The sequence below is a fragment of the Arabidopsis lyrata genome (assembly GCF_000004255.2).
Source record: "Arabidopsis lyrata subsp. lyrata unplaced genomic scaffold ARALYscaffold_7, whole genome shotgun sequence".
Classification (NCBI taxonomy): domain Eukaryota; kingdom Viridiplantae; phylum Streptophyta; class Magnoliopsida; order Brassicales; family Brassicaceae; genus Arabidopsis; species Arabidopsis lyrata.
The window spans coordinates 630,480-651,328 of record NW_003302549.1 but is presented as its reverse complement, the minus strand read 5'-3'; the positions used below and the strand labels follow the sequence as shown (position 1 = coordinate 651,328).

Here is a 20,849-nt window from a genome sequence, read left to right as displayed (position 1 = left end):
TTGACATGTCATCACATTTGTAAGTTAAGAGTCGGCGAACTATACCAAGACGCACACCTTCAAAACCGGCATGATGGAATCCAAGATCACCCATCACCTTACGCATAACACGAAAACCATACCACTCTAATTGCACATCGGATAACTCCAACCCTAGTGTAATAAAAAGCAACACCTTTTTGAGACACAACTATCAAGTCAAACAACATCTATAAGTATTTAGTATTGATGATAGATTAATACCAGGATTATTACGCGCGATTTTCTGTTCAGCCAACACATCACCACTCAAAACTCGATAGCAAGCGTCCCATACCGTGTGGACATTAATGCTTTTATAGAGTATCAACGATTCAACAAAACGAAGGCGTAGATACGCCGGGCATAAACGCCAACTACTGATGACAATATCATTAATACACTCAAGAGTATCTTCATTGGTATTCATTAAAATCTCATCACACTCAAGACCGTCAGACGGGTATGGCTTCATACCAGCAGCAACAAAACGCTTCAAGATAATAATAGACAACACATTAGTATCTTATTACATGAATACAAACTGACTATATATATAATATATGTACATCAACTATTAGTAAGATAGATATAAATTATCTCACCCCATCACCAAAATACTTCATGCGCAAGTCAGCATAATTCTGGAAGATATACAAAATAAAGTATAAGCAATATAACTTATATTACCAACATTTATCAAACACGTAAATCGGAACGAATGTTACCAAATAATAAATCAAACTGCACACTATATAGAGTTACCAATTAACCTTTTTAGTCTGCATCAGAGGGTCCAATGATTTTGCCTCCTATACAAATCAACGAAGATATAAGTTTTTTTCTTTTTATTTTTCTGTTTAAGCTTCGAAACATACATATCGAATATAAAAATTGACAACATATACCAACCTGTAGATATCTGGACAAAAGATATCTCAAGTATAGAGACTTCAACTGTGTCCGAGATTCCTATAGTATATTTGTCAATATTTATGGATTATAATTTGTCAATATATATAGAGTATAAATAGGAATAAAATGCGTAATATTATAAATAAAAACCCAATAATAATATACCAGGTAAAGTACAGCCAAAACGTAATCTTTATCGGCCGACAATGCACCTAGATCCGAAAGCACATCCTTGAACTTGTTATTTACAAACAGTATAGCGTTAGATAAAGATAAAGTAGTTGAATCATACATTATATATTAATAATATACAACTACATAGTAACCAAGTAATTCAATAATTACCTCATCTAACGATAGAACTGCAGCACTGGCCTCGACATGCTAGGAATTCAAATAAATATAAAATTCAACATTGTGTTGTTAACATCAATATATAGAGACGATAAAAACGTTACTAATTAACGACCGTGTCAGATATTTACCAGGACAGAAGAAAGATCAACTGCAGCAGACACATCATCGAGATACTACATAAGAAAGAAACAATGTATTAAAACTATTTGTATGAGAATACGAATTCGCTATCAACATGGAGACGAAACAAACATGTATGTAGCCTACCTCTTTGACGTTTTCCTGGGTATAAACGTCAAATATAAAAGTTAGATTTAAAAGATTAAAAGAATAAACAAAAAGAAAAAACTAACACACATGATCAAAGGAATATATACCTCGACGTCAGAGATACACGAAGAATCGGATGTAACATCCTTGTAAATAAGATAATAATACAATTATCAATTAATGTTAGATAAGAAATAATAATTAGTATATAAACTCATAAGAAACAGTTAGTTTTAAACAATCAATACGTACCAGAAATTGAGAAAGGACCCCATCACCGTATCCGGATCCCTATTCCAGTAATTAAATTAACCATATTAGATACCAATCATACGAACAATAAAAAACAAATCACACAGAAACAATACTACACAGTAAACAGAGCATAAATTATAACCGTATATTTCATTGTAGAACTTTTACAACAACTATAAACGAATGTCTACAATTTTCGACCAGGACACAATCAGTATTTATAGAAGAAGAGCATGTTGTACAGTTTGTTATGGTTTAAGAAAAATATAGAGATCTGCCATTATCTAGACAATTACAAATCAAAATTGTTTGGAATATTTCTGTATTTATCGCATAATATAAGTTAAATATACCTAAATGGATACGTCTAACAACGATATTATACGATATCATCGCTAATACAAAAACGAAATAACACTATATATATACATTTGTAAGAAGAAAATTTACGATTTTATACTATGGATCTACATACTATTTTATATAAATATAGAAATATACTTATTATCTTATTTTGTATTTTGGAAAGTAGTACATTCTTTAATAAGGTTTGACCATGTTAGTAAACAAATCAGACGGTAGAGAATGAGAGGAGATCTCAATCGGACGGCGACGGGGATCAAATGTATCAAAGCCCGAACTAATTGATCCCAAAGCCCGACTATATAAACGAATGGACCATGATTTCAAAGAGATTAATGGACTGGCCCATGTTTTTTATAGACACGTGTTGATCGGACGGCCAATATTACTCGCGTCTAATAAGATGTTAATTTGACGCTCGTAAATAAAGTTGATTATTATAATAGGGAAGGCAGAGGTAAGTGTCAAAGTTAAGATCGGATGGTTGTAGTTTTTATCTGGTTGTTTTTAGCTCGATCTAACGGTCCGAAATACAAAATGGAAAATTCTTATATTAAAAACTAAATCAGAAAATTAACAAAACCGAATATTGATTAAACGATATAGAATTTATCCATAAGATTAATAAATTAAGTTTAGATTAAATTACCAAAACTCACTAAAAGCGAAATGTCTAACAATCTTTCGAAATGTTAAAACCGATTACAAATGCCGACTCTGTAATCAGTAAACTGAAAATAAACCACCCAAACGAAAAATACAGAGTCATACAAAATTAGGCCAATCGAGCTTCTTTGACCCCCGTCCTAGGACTCCCGCAGTAATCAGCCCACCATTCTTTTAGTTCTACAACACCAGGCAGCGGAGCATCCACCATAATTTTAGAGCAACCAATGTTTGTGCAATGCCACATACGATTAGACGTAGCCACTATCTTGGCAAATCTGATGTTACAAATCACGACATCGTCGGTGTTAACTTTCCACTGTCTCCACTGTCTATGAAATCTACCGGTCAGTCTGATACTCAAACGCGTATGCCTACAAATTTATACCAAAGTTGACATTATTATGACAAATTCGTTGAGAGAAAACAAAATTATATATCTGTATAAGACTAAGAATCAATACTCTGTATCAATTAGGTCAAAATAAACCACAGAAATATCTTTCGAAGAGCCCACCATCTGCACGAGTTGTATGTCATTCACATTATCAACCTTCCCGACCAAATCTAAATAAAACAATACAACGTAATGATTAGAGTAGTTATGGGAAAAATCGAACCAGAAGAGAAACGAATATAATCCCACCTACACAGATATACGGGTTACTTATACCCGTACGAATATCACGAAATCTCGCAAAGTTAAAGAAATCATAATCACATGCGAGGTAATTAAGATAGTCGACACATGTATCAGGAGAGAACTGAATCTTGAATCTATGTGGAGTAGTTCTGACTAAGTCGACATCAGGGATTAACGAAAATTTTCTTAATATCATCCAGAGACCCTCAATCAGTAATGGCGAAAACCTAGTTACCAAACTTTCGCGAATGACGGCTCGGATTTTCGTACCCTGATTTAATTACAAAACATTAAAACATCTCAATACAAAATCTTAACACAAATACCGATTACAGTTTATTTTGAAGAATTACCAACCTGATTATCCATCAAAATAAGGTTTAGTGCATTACTAACATCGTCGAGTTCGTGCCAAACATGCAAAATCTTAACACAAGTACTCCATTCATGGATCAACGGATTCAGAGATGATATAGTGAACATATTTCTGTTATAGGTCATAACGTCAAAAGGCCACCCATGACATCTAAACGATTCCATCGATCCTGGTGGTTATAAACACCGAAGCCAAGTATAAATCGATATATATATATATATAGATCCGGATTTTCCAATTATTTAACATTAGATTCGGAATTATCAGAAGTATAAAAAAGTAATAAGTCTTAAACAGAGATTCGAAAATATTTTGCAGATTTTTCAATTTTAGCTAAATCTAACATATTTACTATTTTTGGGGGGGATTTTTTGCATAAAGTATAAGAAGTGAATATTTACCAAAGATATCACTGTATCGGTACATAACAAAGTGCATCTTTCATAATAAGATAGTTTCTATTAATAATAATAAAAAATAAGTAATATGTCATAATTTAAAACCAAACGCAACATTGCATAATCTAAGGAAACAAATAAAGCACATATTAAATATGATAAATACTAATTCATCAAGAGTGCTCGACGTTATCGGCATCGCTCTGGACCAGAATCTTTGAGTAGGGGGGATGGCTGTAGATACGAACGTGCCTCCATCCATCAAGGAGTTGATAAACTTTCCACCAGCGAAGAACACACGTAACATCCGTACCAATCACATTTTTAAACCGATCATGGCACTCTATCGCCACTCCTCCATATGCACAACACTTGAGGGTCTTCTTCCTATTTATTAATCAAAATAAAAATGTATGTGAATCAATAAACATATTATATCATGATTTCAATAAATATATTATATTGTAATTTCAAATAACCAACGATGAAAGAAATCGTACTCTTGATCTTCAATGGTGAAAGAGTATCTGTATCCCCCTATGACAGATGGTTCATCGGTCACGTTCGTAAGATCACTCGACTCGACGACCCGCCCAACCAAAGCTACAAGCAAATATCAAGATTTCTACATAAGGAAAATAAATAACTAAAACCGCTGAACGTTCTGTAAAGCATAACAAACAAAACTTACTTATGAGATAAGAAGTATCATGATATCCATTGAAAATAGCACCAAAAGGTGTAGCGACAATATAGTCATCTTGAGAAAACGAAGACGCTTCTTTAACGATAGTACCATCATAAAACATTATCTTAAAGTCACTCCTTGTTAGTTTAGTGAATCCCGAATTCTCCACAACTCTGAAATTCATAATAGTGTAGAATTCATCTTCTTCGATAAACGTTGAATAATGAGAAGTCAACGGCGAACAAATAAGCGCTTCGATCTGATTACCCTGCATCACAAAACCAAAATCACAAAAGTCGGGAAACCGCAAACATCCATAACAACAAAGGCTAATACATATCTAAAGAAAAGCCAAATCTTATTTCGAACCAATACCTTATCATCAACCAGAAGTAACCCTAGCCCACCCTTTGATATATAGTCATCGGTGTGGAAGCGACGCAAAACCTTAACGTGAACATGCCATCCAACAATTGCAGGGTTCAACCGAGAGAAATCGTTGTAACGTTCAATAGAAGACGATGTGAACCGAGAAGACATATCTGCTCCTATGCGAAAATTCGTTATGCGGAGTAAGATAATGGTCTGCCCACAAGAACGTTTAACAACTAAGTATATATAGGGAGCTAACCTAGACAAGGAAACGTCGCAGCCCTTTTGTTTTTATGTTCGATTTCCTTCCTTTGTCAAGACACGTACCGTCGCAACCCTTTTTTTGTTTAATAACATTTTGCGTGACATTTTCCATTCTATTTTCTTAGCATTTTTATTTAAAGATGGCAATATTCAAGGGAATTTCCTTTTATTTAAACCCAAAATGTATTATAGAAAATAAAATTAAAACAAAAAAATTGTCGTAAGCTGAAAGCCCAAAACAGGTAGTAAAAGGAGAGAAAAATCCTAGAATCAAACTAACGAATGTTCTGGAATACTTCGTGATAAACAACATTTTTAGTAGTCTTTTGAGGCTGTCCCCTATCATCTGTTATCAGTATCTTGAGGCCTCTCCTGGATGTGACTCTCGAAAGTGCAACGTACAATTGCCCGTGCGAAAAGACAGGCTTAGGTAGATACAAACCTACATTAGTCAAAGTCTGACCTTGACTTTTATTAATCGTCATTGCGAAAGCAACCGCAATCGGGAACTGACAACGTTTCATTCTAAATGGGAACCTCGTCTCGGTGGGACTCAAGTACATTTTAGGAATCACAACTATGTCTCCAACTCTCGTACCAGTAATAATTCTAGCTTCTATAACCTGATTCGCTAACTGAGTCACTTGTAATCTTGTACCATTACAAAGTCCATTCTTAGGATCAATATTCCGTAGAACCATGATTGGAACTCCGACTTTCAATACCAGCCTGTGATTTGGCAACCCCGAGACTTTGATGCTGTTTAAAAACTCGGGTGTATAAACCATATTATCTCTTTTGTCCGCATCCGATAATTCAATACTATCGCAACTAAGATAGACTCTCTCTTCACCTAACAACCCCGGGGCGTCAACATGAATGAAAATTAAAATAATAAACAACATTAAATCCACTATCAAACTAAAATAATAAACAACAGTAAACATACTCTAAATCAATATATAAAAGTTTTAACATTAATTTTCTACCTTCCATGTGTGATAGCGCATAGTCGTTGATCACGCACACGTCATTATTTCTCGGAGTAAGAATAGCCCTTTCTTGGAAAAAAGAAAGTTCCTTATCCTTGACCAACGTTGACCCATAAACATTATGTACGATGGCTTTGATAGGATCACCACATTTAGAAATCAGCAAATCATCAGGAATCTCCACATCAGCATCGCCATCGTCTGTAACGTTGATCGTACCATCTCCTATGTCAAGAATCCATTTTGCAAAATCTCTGAGTTCCTGTGCAGCATCATCCGAATTACCATCTAAAAGTCTCATGTTCTTGGTTAGCCTCAACAGCCTGCAACTTTCCCAGATATACGACGAATTAATAGTGGCCAAAACGGTTTCCTCTCTACCTGCACCACTGATTACTGGCAATATTTGTCTAAAATCTCCTCCAAAGACAATTGTTTTACCGCCGAACGGCCGATCAGTATTACATCTCATAACATCCCGAATACTACGATCCAACGTCTCAAAACAATGTCTGCTCATCATAGGAGCCTCATCCCATACAATTAAGCTAGCCTGTTTTACCAACTCACCGAGATGGGATGATGGTTTCATCGCACACATACTAAATTCATCAGCCGTTAGAGGTATCGAAAATCTTGAATGTGCAGTTCTACCTCCAGGCATCAGCAAAGAGGCTATCCCGCTCGATGCTACATTAAGAACAATAAGTCCCATAGACCTTAAAGCAGCCGATAAAATACTCCAGACGTACGTTTTGCCTGTGCCCCCGTATCCATATAGAAAAAAGACACCGCCTTTTTTATCTAAAACTGCCTTCATCACTTCATCGTAAACTACTTTTTGTTCATCCGTTATCGTGGCTAGGAGTCTCACGTGTTCTTTCGCTTCTTTTTCGTGGTTATAACCAAGCTCATCCAACAACAGCCGATTTGTACTCGTATCAAGAGATATATCATCCGGCTGCGGAAATCCTTCGATAGTAGACAGAGTCTTCCCGTTATCCCGCAGCAAGAGTTCAATAGACGCCAACGTGAAATTTTTTATTTGTTTATCAGAAAGCGTCAAAGCTGCAAACCACACGAAACATGTTATTATTACTATTCAATTAATAAGACAGCTATATATATTTCATAAACAATAGAAATGATCCACCTACCCGGATTCCTCGACACTTTTCTACGTTCGAATAAGATACCTTCCGACAGTATATCACAAGTCTCCTCCCAAACTCGCAAAGGATTTACTATATCTCCGGCGACGATCATCATCACAAATAATTTTCGCAAGGGTAAACCTTTCACGAAATAACTCGCTTCTTTTATAGCATCTATAAATATTCGGTCGTCTGCGAGCAACCCCAGTGCATTGCAAGCATCAACAAACTCAGGATATATAATGCCATTTACCGTTTTGATGTCATCGTAAGATGTAGGACCTGTCACAGAATTTAACAGGAGCCTTAGATAATACTTGGCTCCAAGGGAAGGAGAAACATACATAATCCTTCCTATCGAGAATCCTTTTACTCGGGGTTTCCAGACACGCTCTCTGCTTTTCCAAACAAACTTAGATGGAAAATCCGCATATGTCAATTCTCTGGCTTCTGGATACGCTTTGTTACATTCCATCCAAGCCAAGAACATTGTACGGCCGATAGATTTACGACTTATAACCTCATCAACAGGATCATTCGGATCGAAAACAATGACCTCTTCACCAGGAAGATGAAATGTAAGTTTTTCTACTGGTGTAGACCGGTAATGTGTAGCAAAAGCTAATATTCTCCAAGTGGCCTCGCATGCAGATATATACCTATAAACGAAACGACATAAAAAATAATGAGAATGAGGCAATAATTTCAAAACTCCCAACAACAGTATTTAGTCTAAGACGATAACATAACATTTTATAAACAATTAGTCTCATTTGGCACCTGCATGTATAATACTGTTTTATTTCGTCATGGACTTCCTCTTCTTGACCGTCCTTTTGTATTTTTGCTCTGATATAATCGGGTCCTTTGTGGATATACTTGAAGAGATATTTGATAGATCGTAATTGATTGCACCACTCGACATTAATATGAGCACGATACCTTTTCGATAAATAAGCGTTATATGGAACGATGTACCTATTATCGACATTAAATTTTTGCTTCACGATGAATTTGCCATCCGCTCGCCGTCTATAAATAGGATACCCCTCGTCATCAACCTTAGTCTGATCACTGTAAGGCCTAGGGTAGTATTTGGTGCATCTGCCTTTTTGCATACACGGACAGCCGGGATTAACAACTCCGCACGGACCATGCACCATCATATCTGCTACAACTTCATACAAAAACGGCTCTAACTCTGGATCAGGAATTTCTGCACTAATATGTTTATCAATATCATCAGTAGTTGGAAGTTTTGATCCTGGAGCTAGGAACAGGACCATATGTGCGTGTGGTAGACCCCTTTTCTGGAACTCAATCGTGTATAAAACTGTAAAATATACAAGAAATTACAGAATAAGAGGTTAAAAATTTAAGATTCTAAAATTCTATATATATAATAATAACACATAATTTATTCGAGACACAAATATCGCTATAAAAGTTTGGTCAATCTTACCAGAAGAGACAGTTCCCAGCTTCTTATTATGGGTAAGATCATGAATGAGATTATCGAGTTTCAGCTTAAAAAGCCTACAACAGATGTCGGGCCTATCCTCGGGTTTTAAGTTGTATTTTTCCAGATACCTAGTAATCTCGGGCCACGCAGGATTACAAGTTATAGTGATAAATAGATCAGGAAAGCCATAATACTTGCAAGTAGCCATCGCATCAAGATAATGCTGCGTCTTGTACCTAGGCCCTCCGGTGAAAGAAGATGGTATCATAACTTTATTACCTTCTCTGGAAAGATTTTTATTTCCTTTCTTAGAAACTTTAAGAATCTGCGAATAGCTTTCACAGCGGAGATTTTTCTGGTTAAAAAACAAATAACGAAGCCTGTTGCTTTCGATCATCGTATACGCATCAACCAGGAACTGCTGATATAATCTCCTGGACATAACAATAGTAGGAGATTCACCTCGTCTCGATTGAATGCGATACGCAAAGAATTCTCTCATCGTCACTTTTGTTCTTTTTAGACCGCCTTTATCGATGAATCCAATGTCGATACCTAACCTAAATCCATCCTCGCCGTAAGGAAAAAGCAAAGGATACTGTAGAGGGAGGTAGGATGGGTGTAGCTCACTTATACGCTGAAACCCTCCAGAATTAGCCTGAAGCACTACATCACGCGGTTTAGGGTTTATATCTCCCACGATAAGCCCAGCAACCTCGTCAGTCGTAGGTATATTTTGGACTCTACCGTCACTATCTCGATGATTTTTCAAAATCAACTTAAAGCCGCTGGTATCTTCACATTGTGCTAATCTATCTCTAGCTGATCTAAACGCGATGACGTGTGGGTTGTTAGCATCTAACATATCCTTCAAAGTCTTAACGATACTCTTCTTTATTTGCTTACCCGGTCCTTTCTCGCTAAAACAATTAAAAACAACAAAAAAGGGAAATTAATTCGTGGACATAATATAAAAAATATATTACAATAAACAACTCACCCCATAACACCCATCCTATTCGAGACTTCGTTTACGGTATCATGAATATAGAGCTGCGAGAAAGCAGGACTTTTGGAAGGGCCAGGCAAAAGTTCACCGATGCGATGATAATTTTGACCCTGCATGCGAAACACATACGGTGCATTCCCATGGTTCACGGAATTATCAATTTGACCACCAAGCGACGTGAATGAGAACATCATATTGTATGCTCTAATTAAAGCACGGAAATTTTTGCTTGTCTCATCCTTGCCATACAACATCGACATAAGCACCGGTGGAGGATTTTTTAGTTTAGGCAGCTCCACTTTACCCTTCATGCAACACATAGAAAATATAGGCCTATTTTTAGCTCCACGTTTGTTAATACGCTCGCCAAACCACATATAAGCACCGCAATTTTGACAGGTGTAAAACGGATCTCCATCATCAAAATAACCTGACACAAGAAGCACTCATGTACACAATAATATCAATTATATTTTTTAAAAGATTATAAAAAAAACAACCATAGTAAGTACCATTTTCTGTTAATCCAGGTTTCACATTTATGATCGGTATGGATCCAAACCCTTCCTGTTCCATAATACACTCATCGGCGTTATCGAGATGTTCAACAAAATCATAATCCATTGCATTATCGTCGTCTGTTTGGTCCTCCCTATCACCATGATCAGAATCCGAATCGGTTGCGAGGAAATGCACGTAATCATCTTCGTAAATCGGCAACACCAACCCTTATATATAACATTTTTTTATTTGTTAATCACACGTACAATTTCGAGAATAAAAACTTAATATAAAAGGCTATCGTACCGGTTTCTGGTGGTCTTGTCCTCGCTTTTATCCGTCTTGATTTAAGTATTGCTACACGGCGCGCTCTCGCACGACAACAAACATCCTTAGGAGGTCGTGAATTCAATAACGCACGTAATTCATCAGATATCATGTTTTCATATGCCGCGATAACACGTGTTCGATTAATCGACTCCATGCCTAGAAATTATGAATATATATTAATCACAACGGAAAATATAATATGTCACTACAACTTAATTACGCGTGTGTGGGCGTTTTTATTAATTAAATTAATAAATTTTTTAAAGATAATAGACTTAACCCGATAATCTATTACGGAAGGCAGTCCTTCGTGCTCTGAGTTTTTCCATACGATAATTTCTTGCCTTTTTCGCACCATCCTTGGGTACATCGAGCAAATAGTCGAAGTTGTTATTATAAACACGGCGATGTATACGTCGATGATCACCTTTGGACGGGCATAATGAAAACAAATCAGAGTGATAGACAAGAATGTTTTATAAAAAAGGATTATGGTTATACGACAATATAAAATATATAACGTATGCAAGCTCTGCGATCTTATTTCTGACCTCTACCACGTTTCATTGTCTCCAAAACCTAGAAGATCGTGAACACAGAGGAAACTAACGGAAAATTATATATAACAATAATCTACTATGGTATTCTTTAATAGAACAACTGGAAATATTATATTTTAATATTGCGATATATATTACTAATCAATATATTTTCTAGATATATTCAAATTTTACTTTTTATTCTGATTGTATCCAAAAAAAAGAAGGAATTTTATAAAATATTTACTTTAACAGCAAACGCATTTGGTAATACCCATACATAACTTTGAGAGAAGATGAAAATCTCACGGAAATAAATATAAAAGGTAAACTGAAAACTGGAAATATTATATTTTAATGATATGTTATATAGTATTAATCATATATGTGATTCGAGCACAACGAATTTTACTTTTTAAATTAATCTCAACTCATAAATACAAGTTATAATGACAGAAAGTTAATTTTCCATGGCTTGTTAAACCTCATAATTATGGTCATAAAATATCACTTGGAGATAAAATGAAATATCACTTGGAGATAAAATGAATAGATAACATAACCGTGAGATCTGTATAAAATCATAAGAAACCATATAGCAAATTAAAGAAGCTACTCAACATACATCAGCTATCATGCATCTCACATTATAGGACGTTGTTTCATCTAGCATAAGTTGTTTGACGGTCAACGAAGAAGAAACCATGTGTTTTAACTATCGCGTTTTATGGTGCTTAAAACTCATTGCGTAATTATAAAGACACACCGTCAATAAAAAAAAAAATGTTAAGAGAACGCAATACAGGAATAATAAAATAAAATCTTCATTGCAGCGTTAATAGTTCAAAACACCGTCTATAAAAAAATATTCTATTATTTTGCCGAAACAAATCTAATAGTATAGAGAGAACCAAGCAGAAACATAGTTTATAAAACCCTAAAATAAACAGAAATAAATCAAAACGATGAAAACAATCTAATCTATCTTAAGATTGTTAAACTGATCACGCATCTTATATTCCAACGAAGGATCACATGTAGGACCACCAGCTAAAGCGACTCTCTTCCGTAATTCCGCATAGACATTGAACGTAGAGTTTTCCTTACGCATAAATGTCTCAAAGTTTTGGATTTCATTGTAGGCATACTCCGGCTCTAGAACAAAATAATAAAACATTATCCATCTGACGATATTTGTAAATATTGGCAAAAACTAACGGTGTACATTTACCATGATCGTTAAAAATAATTTGTTGTGGAAACAACACATCTTTAAACAATACATCCCAGGTAGCATCCCAGACCGACAACGGATCTGCCTCGCAGAAAACATCCATCAGCATAACAAATAAACCACGCAATCTATCGACCGACAACACCCACGAAGCCGCTTGTTGGATAGCTACGATACATTCATCCGTCTGGCTAATATGGGTTGAGTTAGTGTTTTGCTTGTTAACCTGTCCGATCAAAACATTCACATATTAATAATCAATCAACATGATTGTTATTTTCGGAAAGAGAAAGCCAATTTAACGCAAAACCAATAAACTATATCAGACCAACATCAAGTAAAAATACTAACGACTACCTCCATCTTTTCAACACGAGCGTTCGCAATGATTAACACAAGAATGCATGTATTATTTATAGACGTATATATAAGCTAGGTATTAGGGTACCCAATAAGACCTTTATTTTTACGTAAAATATTGAGCGACTTAAAACCAAGGAAAATAATATTTTCTATTATGGATAATAACAAACATACCACTATATTAATAGGAGATATGATCAAATCTATCAATACCTAAAATGTTAACTCTAACATATTGTTACACAAACAGTAAACTTAAAAAGAAACATTCTAATTCCGTCGAATATTTAATATTTTAGAATTGTTAATGTTACATATCTCAATACAACAGAACTACCAATTTATGCGTTGCTCAGAGAAACGGCCGGGATATCAACCTACGTTAGTAGACCATATAAGCATAATATGAAACGTGCAAATATATAGAGCTCGTGAATGCTCACATAACCCTAACTAATTATAAATCAGCATGCTAAATCAGATACCAAATATATCACAAATAACGTGAAACTGTTATATACGACATAAAACGAAATCCAATATTTTATAATAATACATATATAATAATATCCACGTCTTGCTAAACACATGTTACCTACATGCGACTCTTAATCTATAACAATATTTCTAAGTGAATACATTGGCGTCAAACAATAACACCTAACACATATCATTAGTATAATAAAAAATGCATGTATTAGTTGCGTATAGAATATATTCAGACCTAGCGAAAACACTTGCACGTGTATAAGCAGAAACGTCGCGTTTGTCGTTTGCCAAACAACATCAGACCGATCATAGAAAACAAAAAAACGAACAATATCTAAATATGACACTCGGGAAGGTATAAAAAAACAAAAAAAAACAAATAACGAAAACACCAAATAACATCCAGACTCAGTCACAACAAAAATCGAACATAAAGGCGCACAATGTATTGTAAAGTCTGCTATGATATTTAAATATAAATAAAACCGCTAAATCTAGATATATAAAAAAACCAAATCCTTCTTTAAGTTGTGGCAAAACTCTCTTCTTTCTTGCCCTCGATTTTGATTTTCTTCGCAGGAGGTTTCGGATTCTCGACGGATACACCGCCACGGCGAACACTGGCCTCCTTTGTAATAGGCGTTACGGGCAAAGGCACCAAAACCTTAGAAACACCAATATTAAGTATATATAAAGCAAAACACCGAATATTTAGTAAACTTAACACATACATACAGTTTCATATAAACAGAACAACCCAAGCTACAAAACACGAACCTCGGAGTCTAGACTATCAGAATAGTCTTTAATCAGCTCATCATCATCAGAAAATAACTGTACCACGTAATGCGACCGATCCGATTTCAGATTATCGCCACCTATACTCACTTTAAAAAGAAACCGCCTCCCGACCAATGCCCCAATCTCCGAGGGAAGTATAGAGGGGTCATTCTATCATTAAACCATGCAAATAGATTAAATATACGAACAAATAATCGTTAAAAATAGAATAAACAACATAACAAACAATAGCAAAAGCGAATCCATTACCTCAGAAACTGCATTATAGAGCTCCTGTGCAGTTCTACGGAGGAGGGTACTACCCATTGCATCAAACAACAAAAACCTTGCCTTGTAGTTAGTTGCATCAGAAACCTCCAGAACCAATCGGTACCTAAAACAAACAGTTATTCCAGGACAAATAATGAACAACCGAGCTCTAAAACTACACACACCAACATAGTATGACGGTATTAACATGCACAAGACGGCATAAACAATGCATTCAAAAGACACGATCACCTGAACACTACCGCAGATACATCCTTGTCACAAACGCCGCAATAGTAAAGAGGTGGGTTTCCATCATCACCAGAATTTTCTGGATAAGGCTCGACACTCTTATTACACATCTTACACGAAACGTAATACCATTTCGACGTTCGCTCGACGGATCCAACAGTGACCATGGTCACACACATACCCTCCTATAGATTTCAGAGGTCAGACTTAAAATACCAACCAGTTCTAATTAACAAACAAATTTTTTTTTTACCCTTTAAAACGCATGAATATAAAGAACAACGCATAAATTTATGGTGTCTACCCACGCCATCGGTTGGTAGCCTACAAAAAAAATTCTATATTAATATCTATACAGACATATACAATAACACAAAACATAATAAATAAACAATATTATGTCTATTACCCTGATCTGAACTCATCAACAAAAACGCCTGGAGGATCGAGTAATACACGTGTTGCGCCCATAGCATTAGATATAGTCCAATTACCTAAATAAGTTAACAATTAAAATTAGAACAGTCATCGGAATATTTGAAGTTTATTCGACCAACATATATACCTTTCCACTCCTTAACCTGAGCACACCTAATCACACAAACAACAGCCGCTGGATTTGCTTCAGTATAAACCTTAACTTGCTTAGCAAAATCCGCCCATAGAGTACATATTAACCGTACGTTCCTATTTACGTGATAAACACGTCAAAAAAACGAAGCATACAGAAAACCAAACTCTTATAATGACTAATCATAATTAACATACCCACGATCACGCAACTCGACGTCGAGCTTTGGAGTACTCTTTCCTCTGATTTTTATATCCTCTATCGGTCCAACGTTGACAATCTGACCAATAACATCTACAACAATACGTATCGTTATTTAGTTTGACAGCGATAAAGATAAACAAATATCAAACTAATTAAGATATTTTATTTAAACCAGACCTACCAACGAAAACACGCGTGTCTCGTGAACCATTTAAAACATCACCAAATTCCACAAAATACTTCTCAGGGACTTCCTTTGGAAAATCATCACATGGTTTGACCTGGGTTGTTCGGTAAAACAAAATCTTGAAAGAAAGACTGTTGCTCTTATAATCGCCAGAGTACTTGATGAGCTTGAAAGGATTTAAGGTAACGACATCACCTTCTTTCAGGACACTGTCGAACTTTTTGATATTTTTGTCTTCAACAGTTGCATGGATTCTTGAACCCTACTTAAAACCAAAAAGAGAATATGCTTAGCATACTTATACAATACAAAAACAAAGCAAACACATGATATAGAAGACATAATCTCAAATAATAATCAAATCATAACCTTTTCATCCACCAAAACCATCTCGATTGTATTGCCCGCATCTCTCTGATACGCCTTCCACAGCCTCAGGATTAACACCTTAATCTTATTCTGATCGTGAATAGGATTGATATCATCGATGAAAGTTAGTGAATTTTTGCTTTTTCTGCTTGACGACATTTTTTAACGCACAAAAGTATAATATCTTAATAGATTTCGTTAAAGTTGAAAGCGAGTAGTAGATCCTATATATAGCCATAAAATGTTTAGGATTTAACCGACCTTTTCGACTAATATAGAATAAAATTTAATAATTATGGATATTAACAAAATCGAATTAAGAGATAAATGTAAATCTTCGATATTAGCATATAAAATTTTCTGGAAATATTATAGCTTTACCAAATAGTTATTATAGATATTTTCGAATCGAATACGTAGATAAAAACCGCAATATTTACTTTTATCGTCTCGCTAAATCATAGATTAAGCATGTTTACATTTTTGTGACAAATCTATATTTTTATTTTCTGTAAACAAAGTCGATAAGAGTAAACTTTCAATGGAATCCAATTACAAAGATATTTATGTATTATGTTATTAATTTAAACTAACGAAGGTGTAAGTCCTCCTTCACTTTCCAGTTTTATATAACGCATACACTTTGAAGCCTATGACTAAAGAAAAGAATCCTTCAATATTGTTCGCAGCCTCAACGAAATGGTCAATTTAACATATATATAAAATATTATTTTAAGCCCCAACGAAATAACAAATTCGATGTAAATTTAAATGTTCTCGCTGACGAACGTATCACCGTAAATATATGATCCATAATAAGAACGTAACTATAGAATAAAAAATAAACAAAACTAAGGGATAATAGTGATCCGCATAATAGAGGTATCGCTGAAACAACTCTGTTAAAACGTAACGGAAATTGAAACATAATAACTTTAACATCCACCACCGGAGACTATAAATCCTTCCTTCTTCTTCAAGATACCCAACTACATGTTTTCCTTGACCCTTCACAATAACACCGAAGCGTAGGAATTAACAATATTATAGTCCAGACACCAAACATCATAAATCTAATTATACGGAAAACTAAACTTACAATTCATCAAAGCATTCCACTCCACGGATATCTGGATTAATCTCAATACGCGTGCAATCTGTAGCATGTATGGCCACATCACCTGCACTCGATCAAACTAACTATTTAACATGCATACATCTATAACAAACCCGACCAGCTTATATACTAAGCAGGCAAAACAAACCTCCATAACAACGAATAAGTCCCCATCTTATAACACAAATAACAGCACCATCAGCTTGCTCTTTAAATGTGTCGTAGAAAGTCAAAGCGACTTTACCAAACAGGCGACATCTCAACATAGCATTCCTTCACACGTAAAAAAGTACATGTGTAAGGATATTAATTAGTATTTATCCTCTAACTATTATAAACATAATGAATGTACCGTCTGTCACGTAGATAGAAAGAAACTGTGCGATATATGCTATCATCCCCATCATAACCAAATTCCCCATACGTCTCTTCCTCTTCGTATTCCCCTTCTCCTTCATCGGCATCTACATCTTCTTCAACTTCTTCGTCTCCTTCGGTGTCTTCTTCTTCTTCTTCATCATCGTCCTCTTCGTCATCTTCACCAAATTCGGATCCTAGTCTTCCATGGCCTTGATCGTTTATTCCTCCTACTTCTTCGAGTAATTCTTTATAACCACCAGTAAGAGGACGAAAACGTTTTGTGGATGAAAATCCATACACATCCTCGTTACTACGCTTCAAGGAGCGAGTAGGTTCCTTATTTTCTACGACTAATCTACCCTCGTTGTATCTCTTCGACCTATCTAGTAAATAATCATAGTCTGGTATAACTTCATCAGATAAAGGGACGCCCTTATCATTAAAAACAACGGAACCCTCACGTAATTTCGTTCCATTGGTTTCAGCTTCGATATTAGAAGTTTGGACATCAACAACCTCTCCAATCAAGTCTTGCACAACGGAAATATGAAACGTCAATAAAACAGTGAATATAACAGATAACATGTTTAGATACAATTAGAACCACAAATCTTACCAACCAAAAAGTCGTCAGAATATCTTCGGTCCAAGATACTTCCAAAATCAACAAAATCAAAAAACTGATTGTTATCGATACCAGGTATCTTGACAATCGTAGTGTTTTTCAAAAGAATCATCTTATAGCGGTGCAAGGTTGCTCTGCAATCCCCAGTCTGATGAACAACTTTAAAGTCCTTAATCCGAAACCAACTACCGCTAACTATTACAGACACAAATTTATCGTAAACCTCTCCCCATAGAGAACACTGTATCTTGTTACCCTACAACGAACAAATCCATAAAAATAAGATCCAAGAGCATTATCTTATAAAAAAATAAAACAGTATAATATAAACAAACCTCACGATCCGCGAGAACAAACTCTAAACGCCTGCCACTGTTTTCTAGACGCCGTGTCCACGAACAAAGAACCTTGGTTTCGACAACCCACTCGTACTTGGAAGGATTCAATCGCCAAACACTATCATATGTTTTGGAGGTAAACATGACGACGATTATAACACGAATAGACGCGTAAGGGACTATATATTTATATGCTATGAATGAAACCAAAAATACCTAATCCACGAATAACTCGAATATATACTTATATATGAATTTTATAAATAACTCGATAAGGTTTCCGGGGATTTTCTATTTAGGTCTAAATTTAACTAAATAAATATTGCTAACAACGCATATCGTTTAATGATTATATATATATATATATATATATATATATATATATATATATATACCTCATTAAGATTGTTCATTGCAAAAGCAATTCTAATCTCAATATCCCAAGAATAAACACCAGACACAGTATAATTTTAGCGACACTATACATTTTTTTTTTAATAGGATGTAGTTTTCGCTCGTGAGTAATCCAATATATAAATTAAATCTGTTTTATTTTAATAACGTATAAGATAAATATCCAAAATAAAATAATTTGTATGACCGATAGACCGAGACGATAACATAACGTAACAACAGCTATAAGGAGATAAACTAAAATATAGATCTATTGTCACGTTCAGTCTTTAATCTTCTGTTTTTTCGCAATCGGACCGTGCTTGATCGAGAAGCTACAAAAAGCAAACAAACAATCGAATAAAACATGTATCAGCAGGAAAAAAGCGATGCCCATCAGCATCTTAAGCAAATGAGTAAACCTCAAACAAATATATAACTTACACTGATTTCATTTTTTTTACATCCGGTATCGAAGGATTCAACAGCAGTTTCGAACAGCGCACCCCTGAGCATATCCACATGCCTACATATTAAATTGAAACCACACGTTAACCATTATTAATCAATGTTTATAAATTATTTCTTCTATGCTACGTACCTTCCCTAAACTCGACACGGACAAATCGCAGTACACATATGATAACATCGGACGGATCAGTCATCCACAAACGATAAAGAGGTAAAGCATCCGTAATGCTTAAAACACATCTCAAAACTCTTTCACTGCGTTATATAGTTTAAATAAATCAGATCGATAAATGATCAACTTCTTCTGTGTATCAAAGTGGCATAATGTACCTTGTATCCTGGAGATCAAAGACTATATGTTCCACCTGATCCTCATACACGTGACAACCAAAAGAGGTTATTTTACTAACGTTAATGGCCTTTCCGATGATATCTGCATGAATCAAAGCGTCGGTCGAAATAAAAAAGCGTAACACTAATTTATAAAAAAAAAATAATCAACTGATAAAAACCATACCAACACAAATGGACGTATCATGCGCCCCATTTAGGATTCTCCCAAAATCCACGAAATCATAGAAACCATCACCCGATCTCTCCTGCAGAGTATCGCATAATGTTTTTTTATGAAATACCAGCTCAAATCTATGAGCAACAGGCTTCAACGCATCCACGACAGGTCTCAAAATAAAATCTGTTATCACTATCCATCGGTTCTCAACGATTCTCGATGAAAACTGTGGCATAAGCTCCATAGGTATGATACCATGGATTTTCCCACCCTGAGATACGATATACACAACACATGATTACACTACGACTTATACATGCAAACTATATTAAAAACAACAATCCACAGAACATGAGTTATACCTTATCATCGACCAACACGACGTCAACCGTCGAATAATGATCGTAGTACTCTTGCCAAATAGCAAGAACCTTTGCGCGAATACGCCACTCGCTGGTATCAGGATTCAGCTTCGAAAGAGGATACGGCTCCATCCGTAAAAATACAAAATCCCTAATTCAAAGCAGAGCGAAGATATATTATAACTTGGATGATAAAAGAAAAGAAAACGATGCCAGTATTTATATACTTTTTCCGTGATATCTCCACCCGGAAATACATGCATATATATATCACAAACCGTGAATAAATGTTAACAAATATTATTAAAAACTTATTCGATTTTATCTCTATATAATAAGTTAAAGGTAGTTATCATATTAGGGTTCTAAAAAAAAGGGAAT

The 20,849-nt window shown here is 35.2% G+C and overlaps 2 protein-coding genes across 2 annotated transcripts; both read right to left on the bottom strand.

Moving 5' to 3' along the window:
- Positions 1-14,181: 14,181 nt before the first annotated feature.
- On the bottom strand, positions 14,182-16,450 carry LOC9302935 (replication factor A protein 1). Its single transcript, XM_002866817.2, has 10 exons — positions 16,292-16,450; positions 15,917-16,184; positions 15,729-15,825; positions 15,526-15,647; positions 15,370-15,454; positions 15,269-15,284; positions 14,961-15,145; positions 14,709-14,832; positions 14,436-14,609; positions 14,182-14,322 (listed from the first exon to the last, which is right to left on the bottom strand). The coding sequence occupies exons 1-10, from the start codon at positions 16,448-16,450 to the stop codon at positions 14,182-14,184; spliced, it is 1,371 nt and encodes a 456-aa protein (XP_002866863.2).
- A 2,964-nt stretch (positions 16,451-19,414) lies between these two features.
- LOC9302933 lies at positions 19,415-20,600 on the bottom strand. Its single transcript, XM_021016687.1, has 6 exons — positions 20,469-20,600; positions 20,113-20,377; positions 19,926-20,028; positions 19,726-19,850; positions 19,589-19,650; positions 19,415-19,459 (listed from the first exon to the last, which is right to left on the bottom strand). The coding sequence occupies exons 1-6, from the start codon at positions 20,598-20,600 to the stop codon at positions 19,415-19,417; spliced, it is 732 nt and encodes a 243-aa protein (XP_020872346.1).
- Between the last annotated feature and the right edge of the window lie 249 nt (positions 20,601-20,849).

Excerpts from the sequence above, each read along its gene's own strand:
- LOC9302935 (XM_002866817.2), bottom strand. The coding sequence starts at position 16,450 with ATGTCGTCAAGCAGAAAAAGCAAAAATTCACTAACTTTCATCGATGAT. Across the intron at positions 15,826-15,916 it reads AGACACGCGTGTTTTCGTTG|ATGTTATTGGTCAGATTGTC; the intron begins GTAGGTCTGGTT and ends GTATTGTTGTAG. Across the intron at positions 14,610-14,708 it reads TCTATAATGCAGTTTCTGAG|AATGACCCCTCTATACTTCC; the intron begins GTAATGGATTCG and ends GTTTAATGATAG.
- LOC9302933 (XM_021016687.1), bottom strand. The coding sequence starts at position 20,600 with ATGGAGCCGTATCCTCTTTCGAAGCTGAATCCTGATACCAGCGAGTGG. Across the intron at positions 20,029-20,112 it reads TGATACGTCCATTTGTGTTG|ATATCATCGGAAAGGCCATT; the intron begins GTATGGTTTTTA and ends TGATTCATGCAG. Across the intron at positions 19,460-19,588 it reads TGAATCCTTCGATACCGGAT|CTTCTCGATCAAGCACGGTC; the intron begins GTAAAAAAAATG and ends TGCTTTTTGTAG.